This window comes from Thalassophryne amazonica, chromosome 2, assembly GCF_902500255.1.
Source record: "Thalassophryne amazonica chromosome 2, fThaAma1.1, whole genome shotgun sequence".
NCBI classification, from domain to species: Eukaryota; Metazoa; Chordata; class Actinopteri; order Batrachoidiformes; family Batrachoididae; genus Thalassophryne; species Thalassophryne amazonica.
In genome coordinates, this window is record NC_047104.1 from 25,152,286 (window position 1) to 25,175,358 (window position 23,073).

Here is a 23,073-nt window from a genome sequence, read left to right on the forward strand (position 1 = left end):
TACAATGCAAAATGTACACCAGATGGGCTTTTCAATATTTAATTCAAATGTCCACAAAATCCACAATTCGGTGTCCGTTTGTCATTATATATAAGGAATATATATATATATATATATATATATACAGTGGTCCCTCGCTATATGATGGTTCAGCTTTCACGGCCTCGCAGTTTCGCGGATTTTTTTTTTGTGCATTGTGTTCTGCGTCCTCATCAGGCGGGCCGATCGGCATCACCGCGATTGCTCTCACTGCCTCCGATTCGCTTACCGAGTCTGCGGGCTCAGTAAGCGCTGCCACGGGCCACTCACACCGCCCCACTATCTGCTGTGCGGAGTTGCAGCCAAAATCTGGCAACTTGTCCAGAGACTACACTTGCTGTTTTGATGCAGAGCGCTCCAGCAGCCCGCAAGGATAGAATTCAGCAGCACTGCATGGTCTCGGTAACCGCAGCTGCAGAGCTCCGTGGCCACTGAGAGAAGTTTGTATCTTTTTAATGACTTGGATTCTTTGCGGGTCCCGCCACCGTCCTGCATCGGTAACACCGGAGGCAGTGAGCGAAGAAAGAGTACGCGCATTGTGTTCTGTGTGTGTCTGTTTATAAGAATCTTCTCGCCCAGAAGAAAAAAAGAGCGCCAACAACTACCCATAACTGTGTTCTTCACTTGGAAAAAGACACTTGCACTGAGGTGTCTCTCAGTGGAAAAACAAGCTGCGGAGCAGCGCCAGGGCGAAGAGACGCAGTCAGAGGAACTGTGAAATACTGGTGAGTCACTATTAATAATTTCTTATGTGTCCAACCTCGTAGGTTGATCGTTAAAATGAAATTTATTAGTTCTAAAAGCCGTCATAATTATTTATAGGAAAACGTTCTATTTTTATTTCTCAAACAAATGTTTGGGCCTGAAAACAGGTTTTGATCTTTGGTTTCATTCTACAATACTGGTCTTATTTTTCTACTAAGGTTTGAACTTTGAGAGTGTTTACACAGGAGAGAAAACTGAGAAAATGTGTGTAGTGAGGGGTTTTACAGCCTTAAAACATCTATAATAATTATAAAAAATAACGCTGACGCGGGCTATTTTTAGAACGTAACTCCCGCGATAAACGAGGGACCACTGTATACATACAATGAAATTTGTCTTCTGCATTTAACCCATGCTAGTTACAGTTAGACACAATCCAGCCACTAGGAGCAGTGGACAGCTACAGTCCAGCGCCCGGGGACCAACTCCAGATGTAAAGATTCTGCCTTGGTCAGGGGCAGAGAAAGGAACAGACCCTAAATAAGCATGTTTTTGATTGTGGGAGGAAACCAGAGTGACTGGAAGAAACATACACAATAATAAACAGTAAAATAAACAATGAAGCAGGAGGAAACCTTTGGTGTGTGAGACAGCACATAGCGTTCACTTTGGCGATTTCAAGAAATAGCTTTGTGTTATTCCTCTCATTTCTTTTTGCAATATACTGCCCGTTGCAAAGAACAAAATCGATATATTCCTCAGTTTGAATTTATTGAAAGTCACGCTGAAAACCAGGCTCGGGTCCCCAGAGACAGAGCCCACAGATGGACTCCATTTTATGAAAAAAAAAAAAAATTTGAACATGGCCGGCATAATGCTTTTATACAAGACTATATAGGCGGTACACTGGGTGGGTTTAGTCTCACAAACCTAATCTTCCTGGCTCCCCACAGACTGAGGGGAAGCTCCACCCCTTGTCTTCAACCAAGTTGTTTGGTACATGGTGGAACCTAATTCCTTAGTTTCTGATCAGATAAAACCAGTTCAGTCCAGTTGACACACATACTCACGCAGACGGCCAACACTCACCAAAAATATAACCATTTAACCATAGCAAATACTTGATAACCAACATAAAATAGAATAAGGAATTAGCACAGATATTATCTAACATTTGCGTGATCATTCAGTGTTAGGGTTAAAAATTTCAAGATCAAAGTGTTAGAAGGGGCTTTTCATAAGATAAAATATAATACAAAATATAGATCAAAATGGCTTTTCAATGTTAAACTCAAATAGCTGCTATATTCGCAATACAGATCAGATCCAGATCAAACTTTGTCAGGTGATATTGAGTGCCAGTCTGCACTTCACTTTCAAATCTGGGAGTGATTGGGACACATTTGACAATATACATTAAATGGGGTTTTCAATGGCCACAAAATCTGTAATCTGGATCAGATCTGGATCAAACTTTGTCAGTCAGTAAAGGATACCATCCTACATAATGCTGTCAAATACGAAAGAAATTTGATCTTTTTTGACAGAGTTATGAATTTTTGACAATTCATTCAGTGTTAAAGGATAGGGATGTTTCCAATATTTTTCCTGAATTTAACCTTTGACTTATGACCTTGAAAATGGAATCAGTTCTTGCCTGTCAGGATTTGAATCCTCTGTAAACATTTCATAATGATGTATGAAAAATTGTGGGTTCCACGCTGTTCAGAAACAGGGACCATCACCCAACTTTCATGGAGGTAATTAGTAACGATAGCTCTGGAAAATTCACAGCATTTGATCAAGATACATTTTCCAGCTGCAACAATACTTTTACCAATCCCTCTTGAAAATGAAAACACAAAATTTCATTATATTAGTTTGACAAAACATAACACATGGTTTTCTGAGACGCTAAGTTTTCGTTATAAGCTAGTGTACCAAATACAGCCCAACATCAAAACTGTTTTCAAAATAGCTTGCATACATTATTTTATAACTTGGTAGACCTGATTGTGGACTTTGTGTGTTTTCCTCATGTCTGTGAGGGTTTCCTCCCCCACCATCAAAAACATTCTCATCAGGGTCTGCTCCATTCTCTGCCACTAAGCAAGGCAGAACCTCGACATCTAGAGATGGTCCCTGGGTGCTGGACTGTGGCTGCTCAATGCTGCTATTGGTTTGATTTTGTTGAAATGACACTTGGATGGTTAAATGTATGTGCAGTGACAATAAGGGCCCTTCTCCTTCTTCCACCTCCTCTACATAAGCTTGGTCAGCTTGACTCACTGACTCGTCTACATTTATGCTGCCCGCTGTTACAGACACAGGGAAAATGAGTCATCCATTAGTTTTCAAATGAAACCTTGATTTAAATTGTTGATTTGGAGAAACCTGGCACTGATCAGTCAGGTAGACTTGTAATCTTTATCCATAACTACAAATATAAATAGAGTTTGCTCTGCATTTTGCATTTTGATATGCAGGTACCTGGCAGAGTGGATGACCTGCGGTTATCCCACCACCAGTATTTGGCCTCTGGACATCAAACGCTTTGGTAACCTGCAAAGCAGCCGAACATTCCTCCGGCATAGAGTAATGGAAGTCATGCGTAAGTAATGAACTCTGCTCTGTGTGTATGTGTGTGTGTGTGTGTGTGTGTGTGTGTGTGTGTGTGGAGGGGGGGTAGTATTCTCTGAAACTACTTTGAGTGTTTGAGTTTAGTTTGCTGGTGTTCTGGAGGATAGAGAGGTGGGCCTAAGACCATTAGAACCTCTGAGTTTCTTTAAATCACAAAACTCACATAATGTAGGTACCCTAGAGCAAGGTGTGTTTTTTCCCCAAAGTTGTGGATATCCAACTTTCAGTGACTGAAACATTTTCTTAATCCAAAAAGTGAGTTATGCAAAAATGAAAGGCATCCAGCTGAATTTGGTAAAGCCCTGTTTACACATAGACGGTAAGAGCTCCCGGAAGCGTCCCGGAAGAGTTTTTGGCCGTCTTAAGGATCAAACGCTGTTGTCAACGCCGGCACTAGGGCTTAGTTCCGGCTTTACCGGGAATCGTCGAAACAATTATTCAACATGTCAAATAATTCCCGGAGCGCTCCCAGAGAATTCGCGTGACGACAGAGACAACGCGAACAACGGCGTTTGATACTTTTTAATCGCCGTGTCATCCTGCCCCTTCCTGTAGTGCCGCAGTTTACACCGCTGTAATTGGCGGCCGGCGATGTATCCCTAATCAATGGCGTGTAAAACAGCGATAGAGCCCACATCGGCGTCCTCAAAGGCGTTTTTACCGGCGACGGAGGCAGACAAAACGGCGGCGCTAGCGGACAGTACGTCGTTCTAAACGCCACCTCCCGGTAACGGCGTTCCAAACGGGCGATAGGCGGCGGTCAGTATAAAAACGCTAGCGCGCTGCATGCAGGCCTCTCACTCGTGGCCAGCTCCAGATATTTTTGCAGAGAAGCTCCAGTATGCCTCCTAAAAGAAAATTGGCAGCGGCAAGGACTTACCAAGAGGTCTGGTTCAGAAGCAGAAGAGAGCCCTGTAGTGAAGACGAGCAACAAGTTGAGGAGGGGAAAAGGAAAGGAGAATAAAAGGCTGAGAGATGAGCTCCCTCCCCCTGCAGTGACAGCTGCTTCAGCCTATTATACTGGGGGCAGTGCCTATATGCAAAAGTTCCTGGAGTAACGCAGGATTTGCCTGGATAAATCCAGCGGTACACAGGGCATTATCGGCGGCAGCAGAACACCGCCGTTCTCACGTGCGTCTTAACCTGCGATTGTAAAGGATAGAACTGGGTATTAACCCCCGTTGCCTGACATGTGCCAGATGCTACGGCGTCAAAACGCCGCTTTATTCGGCGGATTTAGCGGCGTTTTATCCGTGCATTTGCGGCTAGTATGGCGCTCAAAACGCCGGCGAAATGCTCCGCCCCTTTCCACCGCGAAAACAGCCGGAACTACCGCGAACTTCAGTCTACGTACTGCCCGCCGACAAAACTGTCTATGTGTAACCTGGACTTAAGTGCTTTTAGTTTCAAAATATGTTATGTTAAAGTGGACGGAAAGCTCCAAATGTGTGTATTGTGAACTTGGCTCCAGACATGTGCTGCATGCCACAGTAAATCTGTTTATCAGTACTTGATTATAAATTATTATTATAAATCCCTCTGCCTTTGTTATTTCTAGTATACAAGTGAACACCAGTGATGGATATGAATTGTTGTCTTTTGGCCACTGGTGGCTCCACAAAAAAGTATAGTGTGAATTGTATGAAGGAAGGAAAAAAATGAAGCTTGATATGTAGTTTGCAGTCTTTTACTGTAATTTTATCTAAATCATTCTGAAGAATTAGTTACATACAGTGACTGAACATTAATCTAAGCATTTTTCATATATTACAGTAATTTTGTCACTCAAAGAATTTGATTAACCCATTTCCAGCACCAAAACTGAATAAATGTGCATTTTCAAAAAAGAAAAAAATTCTAAAAGCACATTTCATATTTTCTGGGTTAACTCAGCCTCTTTACTCAATGTCTTAGACTGAAATGTCTCACATTCAGTCAGAGATTGTTCTGAACATTTTGATATGTAACACATATCAAAGATACTTACATTACATATACAATGTAATGCAAGTACCTTTAAAAGGAGAATTTCTTGAGGTGTAAAAAAAAATTGAGAAAATACCCTCACGTCCTAGAGGGATAAAGTATTTTGTGGGACACAAAAGCTTTTCAGATATTATAGCACATTGTAGTATTCTTAAGTTTGGCAATGTCGGTTCAATTCTGACCCACAAACATTTCAGAAACTTCAGAGTTCATCTTTGGTGATTGTCATACAGGACCTTGTGAGATAAGAGTGGGCTGCCATGTCCTGCGTACGTAAACTGTGCTGTGGAAGAACCGTAATCCATATTTGAACCCAACATGCGGAGGAAACAGATTAGTTCATGACAAGAGCCAGCTGTCCGTTTCAAACTTGTTCAGCAGTAACTGCCTTATCGGCTATCAAATATAGCCATTAGGTATTGTGAAGGCTTTTCGTCTGTCAGTCCATCTGTCTGTGCTCAGCATAAGTCCAGTCCTATTACTGCCACCAGACTCTTGAAACATTTACAGGAAGCATTCTTAGGACAAGACCTTGGACAAGTTCAAAGATGGCAAACCTTGATGTATTTTAAGAGTTTAAAAAGTCACATTCTGTTTCAGTCTGATCTGTTTAGTTTTTGAGTGACGCGGTGACAGCCAATCAGAGTAGAGCTGCACTGTGATGTCAGTCACTGGTCCCTTCAAAATGCTTTGTTTTGTGTATTTATATACATGTTTCTCATGTATTATGTAAAAAGTGAGAAATAAACACTTCTAAAACTGAAAATTCTGTTTTTGGAACCTAATAACACCTCTGAACTTACAAGAGATTTCGCCAAGGTTAGCATGGTGACATCACTTCATGTTGTAGCTACTTGCTAACAGCTTCATTTTGTAAAAGCTAGGAAGAAATAAACACTCTTAAAACTGGAAATGCTGTTTTTGTAACCCGATAACACCTCTGGAGTCAATTACAAGACATTTTGCCGATGTTAGCTTGCACGCTAACTTTCACTAACACAAAGCTAACTTCATATGGAGTTAAATTTGTCTCATTAATAACTGCAAATGCACAGAGTTGGTCTATTCCTTTATTTGCACAACATGAACAAATGGTGATTTGATTTGAACATGTACAAATTGTACATAAGCCGATAGGATTTTAATAATTAATTAAACAACTGCAAATTATGAAGAACACACTGAGGGTATTTTAGCATTGCATTATGTTCGTAACCTAAAATGATGTTTCTTGTGGTAGGAGTAGGTGTATTTCTAATATTTGTATGTTTCCATCCAGCACTGCTTTACGAACTGAAGGTTCCTCGCTGGGACTTTCAGACCGGACGTCAGCTGAGAACCAGCCCTCTGTATGACCGTCTGGATACACAAGGAGCTCGCTGGATGGAGAAACATGGCTTTGAGAGGGCAAAATATTTTGTTCCTCCAGGGAAAGGTAAAGATCCTTGATCAGTCACCTGGATTACGTGATCTCTTTTATGTTAAGATGCTGGACTTACTGTGTCATATATTCTGCTTGTTTATATCCCCATAAACCAAAAGTTAATTTGGAGGTGGGGTCTGTCTGTCCATGAGATTTTTACGTATATCTCCCCCGAAAGTGTTTGCTGTATTTCAGAAGATGCCAAGTAAGTTCTCCATGGGCCCTGATTTCTGTTGGTACTGGTGCTTATATCTGGATTCTGTAGCGTCAAGTGGATGCGAGTCTGACTCTCCCTGGATGGGGCACCAGTCCAATGCAGGCTACTGGCTGGTACCTGCTTACAGCTGGGTGGACTGAGACAATATAGAGATTAAGGACAGAGACAAGTAGCATGAGCAGCATTTGAACCCAGTTGAACATTTTGGCAAACCAGCTCCTTATCCACTCAGCTACCTGCTGTCCCTATGAAGATATGCATGAAGGAAAATGATTCTGGCGAAAACAAGATCTCTGCAATCTTCCAGCAAGAAACCAGTCAAAAGTGGTGTGTTTTTTTATTAATCACATTTCTCAGTTACATGTAAGTAAGTAAATTATTAATATCTGCTGAAATCTACGGTTACAGTGTTCATGATGAGAGGGTTATTGTTTCTTCTCACTTCAGTGTCTGTGTGAAGGTGACACCATCTGATAAAATATGCTGCATGCAATGAACATATCAGTCATAACAGATGTTATTTGGTTGAATTGTAGTGGAAAAAGTGCAGCAGGTTGGTTTTCTGTTCCTATCTGACCTGTACTGTGGCGATTGAAGTTGCAGTTTGGTTGGAATGAAACTATAAATCTTTGTGATTTTCTGTGTGTTTGCAGATCTGCTGTCTCTAAGCCAGAGTAAGACCTTTTACAAACCAGACTGGTTTGACATTGTTGGAGCAGAAGTGAAATGCTGCAAGGAGGCCGTGTGCGTAGTCGACATGTCGTCCTTCACCAAATTTGAACTGACTGTGAGTGATGATGTCATGGCGACTAATTGACGAGCTTCGACTCACACAAGGAAGAAAAATTGCTTCAGACAGCAGCAAGTTTTCCATCTGTGTTGCTTTTCTCCACCAAAGTGCATCAGCAATGAACAGAAAATTTCTTCCATTAATTTATCATAATTATTGCTGATTACAGGTTTGTGTTCCTGTAGTCCCACCTGTTAAATAGAACTAGTCTATACTGATCCACATTTGTGGCTCCTCTTAAGCAACACAAACCAGTTGCTGATTCCAGCAGCATTTGTTCGTAATATACATAAGTCCATGTTTTTCGGAGGTGGAGCCACTTTGCCAAAGTCTGGACGAAAATGCAATCTGTCACCTCAGAGGGTTAGGATGGTCAGGAACAACCCAGGAATTGGCAAGGCACCGGTCTGCCATTAACTGGAAGCTGCTGGAACACCAGTCTCACGGTCTATAGTTGAACTATTTCTGTTTTCTCTGCTCTCTGGGCCATCCTGAGAATACATGGGATCCCCAAAATGTTACTGGACATCCTAACCAGCCTCTACGCAGATACTGTGAATGCTGTGCAGAGTGGAGACAGTAGCTCTGAGTTTTTCCCAGTGAAAACTGGTATTCCTCAGGGATGTGTTCTGGCTGCTACACTGTTCAGTGTGGAAACCAATGACGTAGGTGCATTTGTTGGTGAGGAAATGTTTACTGACCTTGACTTCACAGAAGGTGCTGTGGTCTTTGTGGAATCAGTGGATATTCTGATTGCAGCACTTGGCAAGCTGAGTGTCTGAATATGACAGGCTGTTATAGCCGTCCTCATAACCAGCTCTGTCATTGTCACTGGTCACACTGAAATCGCCCATGACTAGTGAATGCCACCTGTGGGGCAGTCATCAATCACCAAGTTGTTTACTGAATTTGATGACTCATCACTTACCACAGTCAGAGCGCAGACTGAGACAAGACAGGACACCCAAAGAATGTCTGAGTCTCACAATACCCGAATTGAACAGGGTAAGATGTAATACAGTAGTGTTCAGAATAATAGAAGTGCTATGTGACAAAAAAAAAATTAATCCAGGTTTTGAGTATACAGTATTTCTTATTGTTACATGGGAAACAAGGTACCAGTAGATTCAGTAGATTCTCACAAATCCAACAAGACCAAGCATTCATGATATGCACACTCTTAAGGCTATGAAATTGGGCGATTAGTAAAAAAAAAAAAAAGTAGAAAAGGGGGTGTTCACAATAATAGTAGCATCTGCTGTTGACGCTACAAACTCAAAACTATTATGTTCAAACTGCTTTTTTAGCAATCCTGTGAATCACTAAACTAGTATTTAGTTGTATAACCACAGTTTTTCATGATACGTGATGTGTCCATAAAGTAACGGTCCTTTTTATTTTTTTTTTAAAACTATATGGATTTCATTCATATGTTTTTACGTCAGACATGCTTGAACCCTCGTGCGCATGCGTGAGTTTTTCCACGCCTGTCGGTGACGTCATTCGCCTGTGAGCACGCCTTGTGGAAGGAGTGGTCCCGCCCCCTCGTCGGATTTTCATTGTCTGGAAATGGCGGAATGAAAAGGACTTTTTTTCCATCAGAATTTTTTCAGAAGCTGTTAGAGACTGGCACCTGGAACCATTCGAAAAAGTTATCTGGCTTTTGGTGAAAATTTTACGGGCTTCACAGAGAATAAGGACTTTAACTACAGCTTTAAGGACCCCTTTAAGGACGGTCAGTGCGCCGCGCTCTGAGCTGCGACGTCGCGGCACAAACCACTGGATCATTTCTAAGCTGATGGCTCTGTGGATACGAGACCGTCGTGTGCTCTTTCTCTGGTTATCACAAGAGCTGGACATCAGCCATTTTCCGGCAGATTTCACTTTTAACAAGAGATTTTGAGAGATTTTCAGTGCTTACCAGACGAGTGAGGCATTAATTTTGTTGGTTTGGAACCAAGATTTTGCTCATTTACTAGTGTGCTTGGGGTCATTGTCTTGTTGAAACACCCATTTCAAGGGCATGTCCTCTTCAGCATAAGGCAACATGACCTCTTCAAGTATTTTGACATATCCAAACTGATCCATGATACCTGGTATGTGATATATAGGCCCAACACCACAGTAGGAGAAACATGCCCATATCATGATGCTTGCACCACCATGCTTCACTGTCTTCACTGTGAACTGTGGCTTGAAATCAGAGTTTGGGGGTCGTCTCACAAACTGTCTGCGGCCCTTGGACCCAAAAAGAACAATTTTAATCTCATCAGTCCACAAAATATTTCTCCATTTCTCTTTAGACCAGTTGATGTGTTCTTTGGCAAATTGTAACCTCTTCTGCATGTCTTTTATTTAACAGAGGGACTTTGCGGGGGATTCTTGCAAATAAATTAGGTTCCCACAAGCGTCTTGTAACTGTCACAGCACTTACAGGTAACTCCAGACTGTCTTTGATCATCCTGGAGCTGATCAATGGGTGAGCCTTTGCCATTCTGGTTATTCTTCTATCCATTCTGATGGTTGTTTTCCATTTTCTTCCACGCGTCTCTGGTTTGTCTTTGTCCATTTTAAAGCATTGGAGATCATTGTAGATGAACAGCCTATAATCTTTTGCACCTGCATATAAGTTTTCCCCTCTCCGATCAACCTTTTAATCAAACTACGCTGTTCTTCTGAACAATGTCTTGAACGTCCCATTTTCCTCAGGCTTTCAAAGAGAAAAGCATGTTCAACAGGTGCTGGCTTCATCCTTAAATAGGGGACACCTGATTCACACCTGTTTGTTCCACAAAATTGATGAACTCACTGACAGTGCCACACTACTATTATTGTAAACACCCCCTTTTTCTACTTTTTTTTTACTAATAGCCCAATTTCATAGCCTTAAGAGTGTGCATATCATGAATGCTTGGTCTTGTTGGATTTGTGAGAATCTACAGAATCTACTGGTACCTTGTTTCCTATGTAACAATAAGAAATATACTCAAAACCTGGATTAATCTTTTTAGTCACATAGCACTACTATTATTCTGAACACTACTGTATATTAAAGGCCACGTTCAGGACTCAGACATTTCCACTTTAAGTGGAAACGTTCCACCATCGGTGTCAGGTCTGGATCTGCTTCATTTACAGATGTATGTTTGAAAAAAAAAATAGCTTCCTGATATGCGATTCATTCATGCATAAAATCAACTGAAATGATAAATTGTATAATGTAGCACAGTAGTTTGAAAAAAAACACTTCAACGGGTCATTTTTAATTATTTCATAATGTGTGGAAGTTTTTGAGATTTGCCATCCAATGAAGCATTTTTTTATTTTAATTAAATTAAGCCTTTATTGTCATTGTATACTGGTTGCAACGAAATTGCACATGTCCCTTTGTGCAACAAAAAGAAAGATAAGAATGTAAAGAGTTGTAAAGTTACTATTTACAAATATTTCAGTAAAATTATCGAAGTCAAATCTCAATATGTGAATGAAAGTATAGCATTTTTTTTAATAAAGCGTGTTCAGGCTTGAGTAAATTTTCTAGCATATTTTAATGGAGCCCAATCCTAGTCTTATGTTCCAGTCCACAGGAAGTCAGGCCTTGGAGTTTCTGCAGTATCTGTGTTCTGACGATCTGGATGTTCCTGTTGGACACATCGTTCACACTGGAATGCTGAATGAAAGAGGAGGCTACGAGAACGACTGCAGTGTGGTGCACATCAGCAAGAACAGGTGTGAAACAGAGAACTAAACAGGCCAGATGGGAACTGAATTCATTTTTTGAAAAGAATCTTAACAATACAAAAGTCATTTATAATGTCTCACATTTTCTTCCTCTTTTAGCTTCTTTATTATCTCTCCTACCGACCAGCAGGTTCACTGTTGGTCTTGGATGAAGAAACACATGCCCAATGACCCACAGCTCTACCTAGAGGATGTCAGCTGGAAGTACACAGGTAAACACAGCAGTGCATGTTATACCTGCCCTGGAAAAAATATTTCCACATTTGGACCCATTAGACCTGTTGAAAGGCTCCAATTAGGTTTCCTTCTGCTTAGTCAAGGGGGGTCAAAAGAGGGAACTTTTGTTTTAGTTTCAGAGATGTTGGTGCTAATGCATCGTCAAAAAACATTTGTAGCACCTTAATATTGGAAAACTGCCAGGTGAAAGTGCTGGTTTTTGTTCAGAATGTAAGACAGTGGTTTTATAAGGTCATCTTATGTTGTGGTTGGAAGGCCCAGTAACTTAACCAGCAATTAAGATGTTATGGTGTAAGATTTAAGGTCATAATCATTAATGCAGCAAAGTAATCAAACAACTGTCCAGCAGCCAAGATATAGTGTGGTTAGAGTGGAATGTTAGAAAATGCTGAGCCCAGAAAGACTTTTAAAAATGCTAGTGCGGTAAAAACTCACCCAAACCGTCATTGTATAAACCGGATACTTGCACTCACCGGACAAAAGCAGAAGTCCCCAGTGCTTTTGTATGGTTGTCCATCTAATTCAGATTTTTTATAATGGATTTTTGCTCACATCAGACTAACATCCCACCCCATCACAATTGTATTTCATTGAAAACCCCTCATGTACAGTAGTGTTCAGAATAATAGTAGTGCTATGTGACTAAAAGATTAATCCAGGTTTTGATTATACGAGGGCTGTCCGTAAAGTATAGGTCCTTTTTATTTTTTCAAAAACTATATGGATTTCATTCATATGTTTTTACGTCAGACATGCTTGCCACCCTCGTGCGCATGCGTGAGTTTTTCCACGCCTGTCGGTTGACGTCATTCGCCTGTGAGCACTCCTTGTGGGAGGAGTCGTCCAGCCCCTCATCGGAATTCCTTTGTCTGAGAAGTTGCTGAGAGACTGGCGCTTTGTTTGATCAAAATTTTTTCTAAACCTGTGAGACACATCGAAGTGAACATGGTTCGAAAAATTAAGCTGGTTTTCAGTGAAAATTTTAACAGCTGATGAGAGATTTTGAGGTGATTTCTGTCGCTTTAAGGACTTTTCACGGTGCGAGACGTCGCTCAGCGCTCTCAGGCGGCGTCTCAGCCTGTTTCAAGCTTAAAACCTCCACATTCAGGCTCTATTAATCCCAGGACGTCGTGAGAGAACAGAGAAGTTGCAGAAGAAGTCGGTTTCAGCATTTTATCCGGATATTCACACTGTTAAAGGAGATTTTTTTAATGAAAGACGTGCGGACGGGTCCGCGCATCGGGACGCAGCCGACCGCGGTGCGGCGGCACAGGAAAAACACCTCTGTGTTGATTAAACCATGTGGCTTTCAGTGGAGGTGAGTATATGAGAAATTGTTTTAACGCTGGACATGTTCCAACTTGTCTTTAAGGCTTCCAACAGAGGTGTTTTTCCTGTGGCGGAGTGTCGCGGCGGCTACGAGCCGACGCGCGGACCCATCCGCACGTCTTTCATTAAAAAAATCTCCTTTAACAGTGGAATATCCGGATAAAATGCTGAAACCGACTTCTTCTGAAACTTCTCTGTTCTCTCACGACGTCCTGGATCAACAGAGCCTGAAATGTAGAGGTTTTAAGCTTGAAACAGGCTGATGACGCTGCCTGAGAGCGCTGTGCGACGTCTCGCTCCGTGAAAAGTCCTTAAAGCAACAGAATCACCTCAAAATCTCTCATCAGCTGTTAAAATTTTCACTGAAGACCAGCTTAATTTTTCGAACCATGTCCACTTCGATGTGTCTCACAGGTTTAGAAAAAATTTTGATCAAACAAAGCGCCAGTCTCTCAGCAACTTCTCAGACAAAGGAATTCCGACGAGGGGCTAGACGACTCCTCCCACAAGGAGTGCTCACAGGTGAATGACGTCACCGACAGGCGTGGAAAAACTCACGCATGCGCACGAGGGTTCAAGCATGTCTGACGTAAAAACATATGAATGAAATCCATATAGTTTTTGAAAAAAATAAAAAGGACCTATACTTTACGGACAGACCTCGTATTTCTTATTGTTACATGGGAAACAAGGTACCAGTAGATTCAGTAGATTCTCACAAATCCAACAAGACCAAGCATTCATGATATGCACACTCTTAAGGCTATGAAATTGGGCTATTAGTAAAAAAAAAAAAGTAGAAAAGCAGACATGTCTGGACATGACCGGTAACAGTAGTACACAATGAAGTTCAGCACTGACGCTCGCCAATTTGAGGAAAGGGGGTATCGTATTTCCTTGATTAAAAGCCCAGGGTTTTTTTTTTTTTTTAACCGTGCTCACACTGTGTCGCAGACCGAACGGTGTCTCCCCCCCAGCCACCAAAACAAATTGGTCCGCCCTGCCTTCACTGTGCATGTGTCATTTGGGACCACAGCAGCTCATCTGAGACTGTCTCTATATACCCAAAAGCGGTCAGAGGGATTAATGTGATTATTAACCATCAAGTGACATTGTAAAACCTTTTAAATAATTCTAAAGTCAGTTTTAAGCAGAAACAAGGCGATAATCGGTGAGTCGCTACTGATGCTTTGAAATGATGGAGGCGCAGTGAACGCAGCAGCAGTAGCTCCTCTGGCTGCTGCGCTCTGATCACTTCCTCTGTCTTTTATGATGAAATAATGCTGAATTTATGTGGAAATGATTATTGTACAAAAGCTTCCGTTATCTGTTGCTGAGATAGATGATGACTGGAGTGCAGTTTTAAGCAGAATCAAGGTTATAATCTGTGAACCACGGCTGATGCACAGAAGTGACGTATGCGCAGTGAAGGCAGGGCGGACCGATTTTTAGGGAGGACCATTCGGTCGGAGACACCGGCGCCTAATGCTGCTTGTTGCCTGCACTGTAATATGGTATTACAGTTCACACACATCCTTGGGTGTGACGAATCAAACCACTTTAGATCAGAGCCCTCCGCGTGGCTGTGAACCCTCCCTGTAGCCTGATGCACACCTGCTAAATGATGGAGACAGCAAAGGCTGTGATTTGTCACTTTTGTGTTTTCACTCCTTCTCATGTTTTTGTCTCCTTCTCATATTTTAATAGTTTTTGCAATGTGGCTGCCAATTACATTTCAGTCATGGATCAAATATGTTTGACAGAAAAATCCTCAAATATGACCAACTTTACAATACGGAGTTGGGAAAAGATGCTCAAAAGACCCTCAATTCATGGAGGGAAATTGCACATACCGTAACATTGGTTTGGAGGTTGATGATTTTATAAGAAAGTGGAGCTCACTGAGGGACAAATTGATCCAGAAAAAGCTGCTGTTCTTATGGTAAATTGTATTAAGACGCTCACCAATGTGACGGAGAACTTAAAAAGGGTCACGCGCACGTTAACGTCATTGCGTGGCCACAGAGTTACAGAGTTGTAGAAGAGTCAATCAGGCTTTATGATTTTAACGTACCCACTCCACAGCAGACTTAGAAAAAAGAGTGACTCGAGCAAATTTAATGTTTTTTTTTAATGCACATAATGCCCATCGCTGATTTAAGGCAGGCGTTTATTTATTTTTTCAAAGTTTTAATGTGGTCATTAAATGAGGCAGGTTCCTATTCAAGATCAGGCGTTTAATAGAGGAAATATGTAAGCCTAATTGGTGCTGGTGATTCCCTGTACATTGCTTGGCGCCTCCTGGCTGTAACTAATATGTTACATACATGTAACAGATTTTGTATGCTACTTATATATCTCGGATTTTGTCTGTTTTATACATATAGCGGATTATGATTCTAACTGACAAAATTTGCTGGTCCACCTAAATCCATTATGTGCAAGTTTTACTGTAGTCAGAAAACCTTTCTGTGGTTGGGGGGGGGAAAAAGGCAGAGATGTAAACCTCCAGCTTTGGTGAGTAAAAGAACATGTAGTAGTGTTCCACCTGTGTACCTAAACAGGTGATTTCACTGAGTACCTCATCGACTGGACTGAAGAGTTGAAATAATTAGAATCAGCTGGTTTAGTGGGTGGATGGAACAAATATGTGGTTGGACTTTTACTCACTGAAAACGGTTTTCCACCTTTGGGGAAAAAAAAAAAAAAAATGAGGGCCTGCCTACAGAATTTGATTTTATTAGAAATATTTTCAAATGAAAGCATTTTATTAATTAAAAAAATTGGTCTAAAGAAAAACCTTTCGTTCCATATATCTTGGAGAAACGGGGGTCGTCTAATACTCAGAACAGTGCTGTGCCTGTCAGTCAGAAGGATTTCTTATGCAGTGTAATGCTGACGCTATACCCACAGCTTTAAATCTGATTGGACCTCGTGCAATGGATGTCCTGGCTGAGCTGTCATATGTTTCCATGACGCCTGATCGCTTCCCTTCCATGTTCTGTAAGGTAGGAAACAAGCACTAAAAGTAATAGTGTAGCGACGAGCTGTGGTTGTCAGGTTTGTTTTTTTTTGTTTCTGACATGTGTATGGGTTTGTGTTTGCAGGAGATGAGTGTGGGTTATGCTAACGGGATCAGAGTGATGAGCATGACCCACACTGGAGAACCTGGTTTCATGCTCTACATCCCAATAGAGGTGTGATCTTCTCACTGCTGCATGTGAAAACATGGTATCCTACCAATCACATCTCACTGGGTGTTTTCTCCCACAGTACGCGCTGCACGTGTACAATGAGGTGATGTCAGTGGGACAGAAATACGGCATTCGTAATGCAGGATACTACGCACTGCGCAGCCTGCGCATAGAGAAGTTCTTTGCCTTCTGGGGTCAGGACCTGGACGCCTTCACCACACCACTGGAGTGTAGCCGAGAGTTCAGGGTGAAGCTTGATACGGTGAGTTGGACACATTAAGTCTGGTTTCTACTGAATTCTAGCAACAACAGTTTTCATTTTTCCATCATTCACCAGCCTGCAATGATACTGTTATCTATTTAAATTCTCAGCAATAAAAATAAAGGATATCTGAGTGATTTACATTTCCTTCTACCCTGTCAGTATGTTGTCTGTGCCACTTATGTCCTTTTTTGTTTTTGTGTTTTTTTTTGTTTTGTTTTGTTTTTTTAATGGGTGTGCACTCAAGGGTGTGCATCAGCACATCGATGTGCTGATGTGAAACAGGAGAAACATTCATCATATAGGACAGAATCTTACAAACCAAAATTGTGAATTTCACAAAATGATTCAGGGCTGTTAGGTTAAGTTTTACACATTTGTCAAATGTGGTTTCAACGCGTGCAGCATCCCAAATAAACGGTCATCCAGTATGCAGATGATCTTTGAGAAGTGTGGCATTCATTCATTTTCTGCTGCTTATCCAGGTGTCTGTGGCAGTAAACCAAGTAACACATCCCACCCTTCCCTATCCTCAACCAATTCTTACAACCCCAAGACATGCCCAAGCTAGCTGAGAAATATAACCCCTGCAGTGTGTCATAGGTCTTCCCTGGGGCTTCCTCTCAGTTGGACATGCCTGGAAGACCTCCTTTGGAAGACGACCAGGGGGCATCTTCACTAGATGCCCAAACCACCTCAGCCGGCTTCTTTCTATTCAAAAAAGCAGCGGCTCTACACCGAATCCTCCCAGCATAGTCAGGCTTCTCACCCTGTCCCAGCATGTAAACTCAAATATCCAATGATGGCATTCCTGCTGCTTGTATCCATGACCTTGTTCTTTCAGTCATTACACAACGTTCATGATCTTGGGTAAGGACAGGAGTGGAAATCAACTGGTAAATTGAGTCTTTCCTTCCTGCTCAGCTCTTCTTTCACCAAGATGGTCCGGTACTGCTTCCGTAAAATATCGGACGCCGTCCCAATCCATGTATCGATCTTGCGCTCCAGTTTGCCCCAACTCATGAACAAGACTCCAAGATACTTGAAGTCCCCCACTTTGGACAGTAACTCTCCCCTGACATAGAGGGGGCAATCCACCCTTTTCCAGGAGAGGGCCATGGTCTCAGATTTGGAGGTGCTGGTTCTCAAGCCATTCACTTCACACTCTGCGTCAAACCTGCTCAGTGCGCATTGGAGGTCGCTGCCTGATGAAGCCAACAGAACCACACTGTCTGCAAAAAGCAGACCTGCCTTCTCTGAAGTAAGTTAGTGAATTGGACACCCTCCAGTCCCTGACGTGACCTTTAAATTCTGTCCCTGAACATCATGAGCAGCATTGTAAATGGACTGCATTTATATAGCGATTTCCATCTGCATCAGGCGCTTAAAGTGTTTTACAATAATGCATCACATTCACCCCGATGTCAGGGTGCTGCCACACAAGGCGCTCACTATGCACTGGAAGCAACTAGGGGATTAAGGACCATGCCAAAGGGCCCTTAGTGATTTTCTGGTCAGGCTGGGATTTGAACCAAGGATCCTCTGGTTTCAAACCCAACAGCTTAACCACTAGACCAGTGGTGTCCAAAATATTCCAGAAAGGGCCGACAGGGTGCAGGTTTCCTTTGCAGCCACTGACTCCAGCAGGTGATTTCACTGATGAACTCATCCCACCTGCCCAAAGTGATGTTAATCAGTGAAATCACGTGCTGGAGTCAGTGGCTGCAAAGAAAACCTGCACCCTCTTGGCCCTTTCTGGAATACTTTGGACACCACTGCACTAGACCATCACCTCCCCCAAAGGATTGTTGAAAAGGGGCAGCCCTGGTGGTGTTTTGCTTAACAAAAAATAGTACTGATAAGTATATAAAAAGTAAACTGGAACTTTTTGGTAAGGGTCAACAGCCACTGGGAATAGGTCTGACAGAATGCTGATGAACAGTTCCTACTTTGGTCATATCGAGACTGGCTCACAAGCTGCAGCAGTTCTGGTACCCTGTACTCCCCCCCCCAGCACCCCGCAGGACACCTTGTGGGACCTGGTCTTGCACCTTTTCCAAGTCCTTAAAAATCACATGTAGACTGGTTGGTCATATTCCCAAGACTCTTCTAGTATCCTTGCAGAGATAAACAGCTGGTTCACTGTTCCACAACCAGGATGGACGCCACATTGCTCCTCCAGAATCTGAGGTTCAACTAACGCTCTAAGTCTTCTCTGTTCTACCCTGGCATAGGCTTTCCCTGGGAGGCTGAAAAGTGTGATTCTTCTACAATTGGAACCCTCTCCGGCCCCCTTTTTGAAAGATGGGGACCATGACCCCAGTTTGCCAATCCAGAGGTGCTGTCCCCGGCTTCCATGCAACACTGTACAACCCCTGGCAAAAATTATGGAATCACTGGCCTCGGAGCATGTTCATTCAGTTGTTTAATTTTGTAGAAAAAAGCAGATCACAGACATGACACAAAACTAAAGTCATTTCAAATGGCAACATTCTGGCTTTAAGAAACACTATAATAAATCAGGAAAAAAAAATTGTGGCAGTCAGTAACGGTTACTTTTTTAGACCAAGCAGAGGGAAAAAAATATGGACTCACTCAGTTCTGAGGAAAAAATATGTAATCACCCTGTAAATTTTCATCCCCAAAACTAACACCTGCATCAAATCAGATCTGCTCGTTAGTCTGCATCTAAAAAGGTGTGATTACACCTTGGAGAGCTGCTGCACCAAGTGGACTGACATGAATCATGGCTCCAACATGAGAGATGTCAATTGAAACAAAGGAGAGGATTATCAAACTCTTAAAAGAGGGTAAATCATCACGCAATGTTGCAAAAGATGTTGGTTGTTCACAGTCAGCTGTGTCTAAACTCTGGACCAAATACAAACAACATGGGAAGGTTGTTCAAGGCAAACATACTGGTAGACCAAGGAAGACATTAAAGCGTCAAGACAAAAAACTTAAAGCAATATGTCTCAAAAATCGAAAATGCACAACAAAACAAATGAGGAACGAATGGGAGGAAACTGGAGTCAACGTCTGTGACCGAACTGTAAGAAACCGCCTAAAGGAAATGGGATTTACATACAGAAAAGCTAAAAGAAAGCCATCATTAACACCTAAACAGAAAAAAACAAGGTTACAATGGGCTAAGGAAAAGCAATCGTGGACTGTGGATGACTGGATGAAAGTCATATTCAGTGAGGAATCTCGAATCTGCATTGGGCAAGGTGATGATGCTGGAACTTTTGTTTGGTGCCATTCCAATGAGATTTATAAAGATGACTGCCTGAAGAGAACATGTAAATTTCCACAGTCATTGATGATATGGGGCTGCATGTCAGGTAAAGGCACTGGGGAGATGGCTGTCATTACATCATCAGTAAATGCACAACTTTACGTTAATATTTTGGACACTTTTCTTATCCCATCAATTGAAAGGATGTTTTGGGATAATGAAATCATTTTTCAAGATGATAATGCATCTTGCCATAGAGCAAAAACTGTGAAAACATTCCTTGCAAAAAGACACATAGGGTCAATGTCATGGCCTGCAAATAGTCTGGATCTTAATCCAATTGAAAATCTTTGGAAGTTGAGGAAAATGGTCCATGACAAGGCTCCAACCTGCAAAGCTGATCTGGCAACAGCAATCAGAGAAAGTTGGAGCCAGATTGATGAAGAGTACTGTTTGTCACTAATTAAGTCCATGCCTCAGAGACTGCAAGCTGTTATAAAAGCCAGAGGTGGTGCAACAAAATACTAGTGATGTGTTGGAGCGTTCTTTTGTTTTTCATGATTCCATAATTTTTTTTCCTCAGAATTGAGTGATTCCATATTTTTTCCCCTCTGCTTGGTCTAAAAAAGTAACCGTTACTGACTGCCACAATTTTTTTTTCCTGATTTCTTGTAGTGTTTCTTAAAGCCAGAAAGTTGCCATTTGAAATGACTTTAGTTTTGTGTCATGTCTGTGATCTGCTTTTTTTCTACAAAATTAAACAACTGAATGAACATCCTCCGAGGCCGGTGATTCCATAATTTTTGCCAGGGGTTGTATAAGTGTGTTGGTTGTGAGAGCCCAACAGCATTGAAAGACTCCACCTTGTCTGCCTTGTCTGCTGCTGGCAACTTGCTACTGAAGTGTGGCAGTTCTTGGTAAATAACTTTTGTTGCAGTTGTACTTTGGTACAGGCGGCATGGGAAATGTGTATCAGAGATCATTTTGAAAGGAGGCTGAAATTTTATCAAGAGGAAAATGATTTTGTGTCCGTTCTCATTGGTGAATTGGAGCTTAGCAGGAAATAAACATCCTGTTACTGAATGTGGCACTTCTCAGCTGTAGTTTGAAGCCTGAACATGCGCTGAAGGAGTTCTGTGCTTCTCTGGCAAACTGCGAATCTGTCACTGTCCAAATGCATATGGACCAGAGTACATGTGGACTGCATAAGTACATGTGCCCTCACATGGTTAGCAGATAGCATGCGTGCTATGCTAATTGTTTGGAAGGTGTTTACATTGTGGTAATTTAGTGAACCTTTTGGAGTGCTTCCTGGTTTATTCCTCTGCTTCCTCTTCACAGGACACAGATTTCATTGGTCGTCAGGCCTTGCTGCAGCAGCGTCAGGATGGCGTGTCTCGTCGCGTCAATCATGCTGGTTCTGGATGGACCACGCACCGGAGCTGGACCTGTGGCCGTGTTGGGGTGACCCATCTACCGTAACGTGAGCTGGCTGGACCACCACCAGCGCGCCTACAGCTACATGCTGGAGCGCCCGACGTCTGCCTCTCTTTGTGTCGCCTCCACCGGGACCTGATGGCTCAGCCACACCCATCACCCCAGAAGTTCATCAACCGCGGGGATTATGAGGTTGACATTGCTGGCCACGGTACCCGGCCAGAACCAAACTCTAAGCCCGATCAGCTCATTCTTCACGCAGCAAAAACGCCGCAGAAGGATCTGGAGCTCAGTAACCGTCAAGGGAGTGGACGAGCACGCATCTTTTCTAGCTACCAAAGCCAACACCTGTTTCCTTCTTCCACATATGGTCACCTATTGAAGGGCTGCTTCCTGTGTGCGTCCTCCAAAGTGCAATATTTATGATGCACCAAGATCTCAAAGTCTCATAGTCACAGCGGCTGGTTCCTGCAGCAGGTCAAGGTTCAGTGCCTTTGTCAAGGGCACATCAGCAGTAGAAGGATTTGAAAACCTGGTGTGTAATTCTGCTGTGTTTGTGTAAAAAGAGGCTGTGTGTGTGTATGTTCTCAGGTGTTTTGTAGTTTTAGGTTTCATGGCGGCTTATAGTGTGTGTGGTGTGTGTGGTGTGTGTGTGTGTGTGTGTGTGTGTGTATGTGTATGTGTGATAAAATGTATTTACTTTTTGATCAGTTAATATGTAGTCATTTGAATAATTTTAGAAGTGTAATAAGACTCACAGGAAGGGCAAAGGAAGTTGCTACGAGGCGTTCTGAGCCATTAACTCTGCTGCCCGTCAGCATTAGGTTGTAGGTTTGATTCGGCCAAATTTGTGTTATTGTGGTGTTTTCTTCAGGATCATTAAAATATCTCCATTTGCATCGATCTGTTTATGCCACAAGGGCAAAGACTGATGCAGTGGTCCGTCCCCTTGTGGCAGCACTCGCTCCTCCATCTGATCCTAATGTGCAACTTAGACATTCAAAATGTACTCCAATAACTTGTAAACTAGTAATGGTGCAACACGTACTAATATTCAACCCTGTGGCAGTGCTCCTTCCAAATAGACACCAGGGAGGTGCTGTTCTGCACTTTAACAATGAAATCTATTTAAGCATAAAAATTCAAAAAGAAAAAATAATATAGCACCTTCAACTGCACCACAGACTAAAACAGTTAAATGTGGTCTATTAAACATTAGGTCTCTCTCTTCTAAGTCCCTGTTGGTAAATTATATAATAGTTGATCAACATATTGATTTATTCTGCCTTACAGAAACCTGGTTACAGCAGGATGAATATGTTAGTTTAAATGAGTCAACACCCCCGAGTCACACTAACTGTCAGAATGCTCGTAGCACGGGCCGGGGCGGAGGATTAGCAGCAATCTTCCATTCCAGCTTATTAATTAATCAAAAACCCAGACAGAGCTTTAATTCATTTGAAAGCTTGTCTCTTAGTCTTGTCCATCCAAATTGAAGTCCCAAAAAACCAGTTTTATTGTTATGATCTATCTTCCACCTGGGCGTTACTGTGAGTTTCTCTGTGAATTTTCAGACCTTTTGTCTGACTTAGTGCTTAGCTTCAGATAAGATAATTATAGTGGGGCGATTTAAACATCCACACAGATGCTGAGAATGACAGCCTCAACACTGCATTTAATCTAATTATTAGACTCTATTGGCTTTGCTCAAAAAGTAAATGAGTCCACCCACCACTTTAATCATATCTTAGATCTTGTTCTGACTTATGGTATGGAAATAGAAGACTTAACAGTATTCCCTGAAAACTCCCTTCTGTCTGATCATTTCTTAATAA

At 42.1% G+C, this 23,073-nt stretch overlaps 1 protein-coding gene across 1 annotated transcript in view; it reads left to right on the plus strand.

The window, feature by feature from the left end:
* pdpr (pyruvate dehydrogenase phosphatase regulatory subunit) overlaps positions 1-21,527 on the plus strand; it is a 65,666-nt gene extending 44,139 nt beyond the window's left edge. The window contains 11 exon segments of the mRNA XM_034184459.1: positions 3,231-3,355; positions 6,650-6,805; positions 7,664-7,797; positions 11,381-11,529; positions 11,641-11,753; positions 16,021-16,115; positions 16,215-16,304; positions 16,381-16,563; positions 21,143-21,208; positions 21,211-21,265; positions 21,268-21,527. Coding sequence (XP_034040350.1) covers positions 3,231-3,355; positions 6,650-6,805; positions 7,664-7,797; positions 11,381-11,529; positions 11,641-11,753; positions 16,021-16,115; positions 16,215-16,304; positions 16,381-16,563; positions 21,143-21,208; positions 21,211-21,265; positions 21,268-21,377 — 1,276 coding nt within the window. The 3' untranslated portion in view covers positions 21,378-21,527.
* Positions 21,528-23,073: the final 1,546 nt, after the last annotated feature.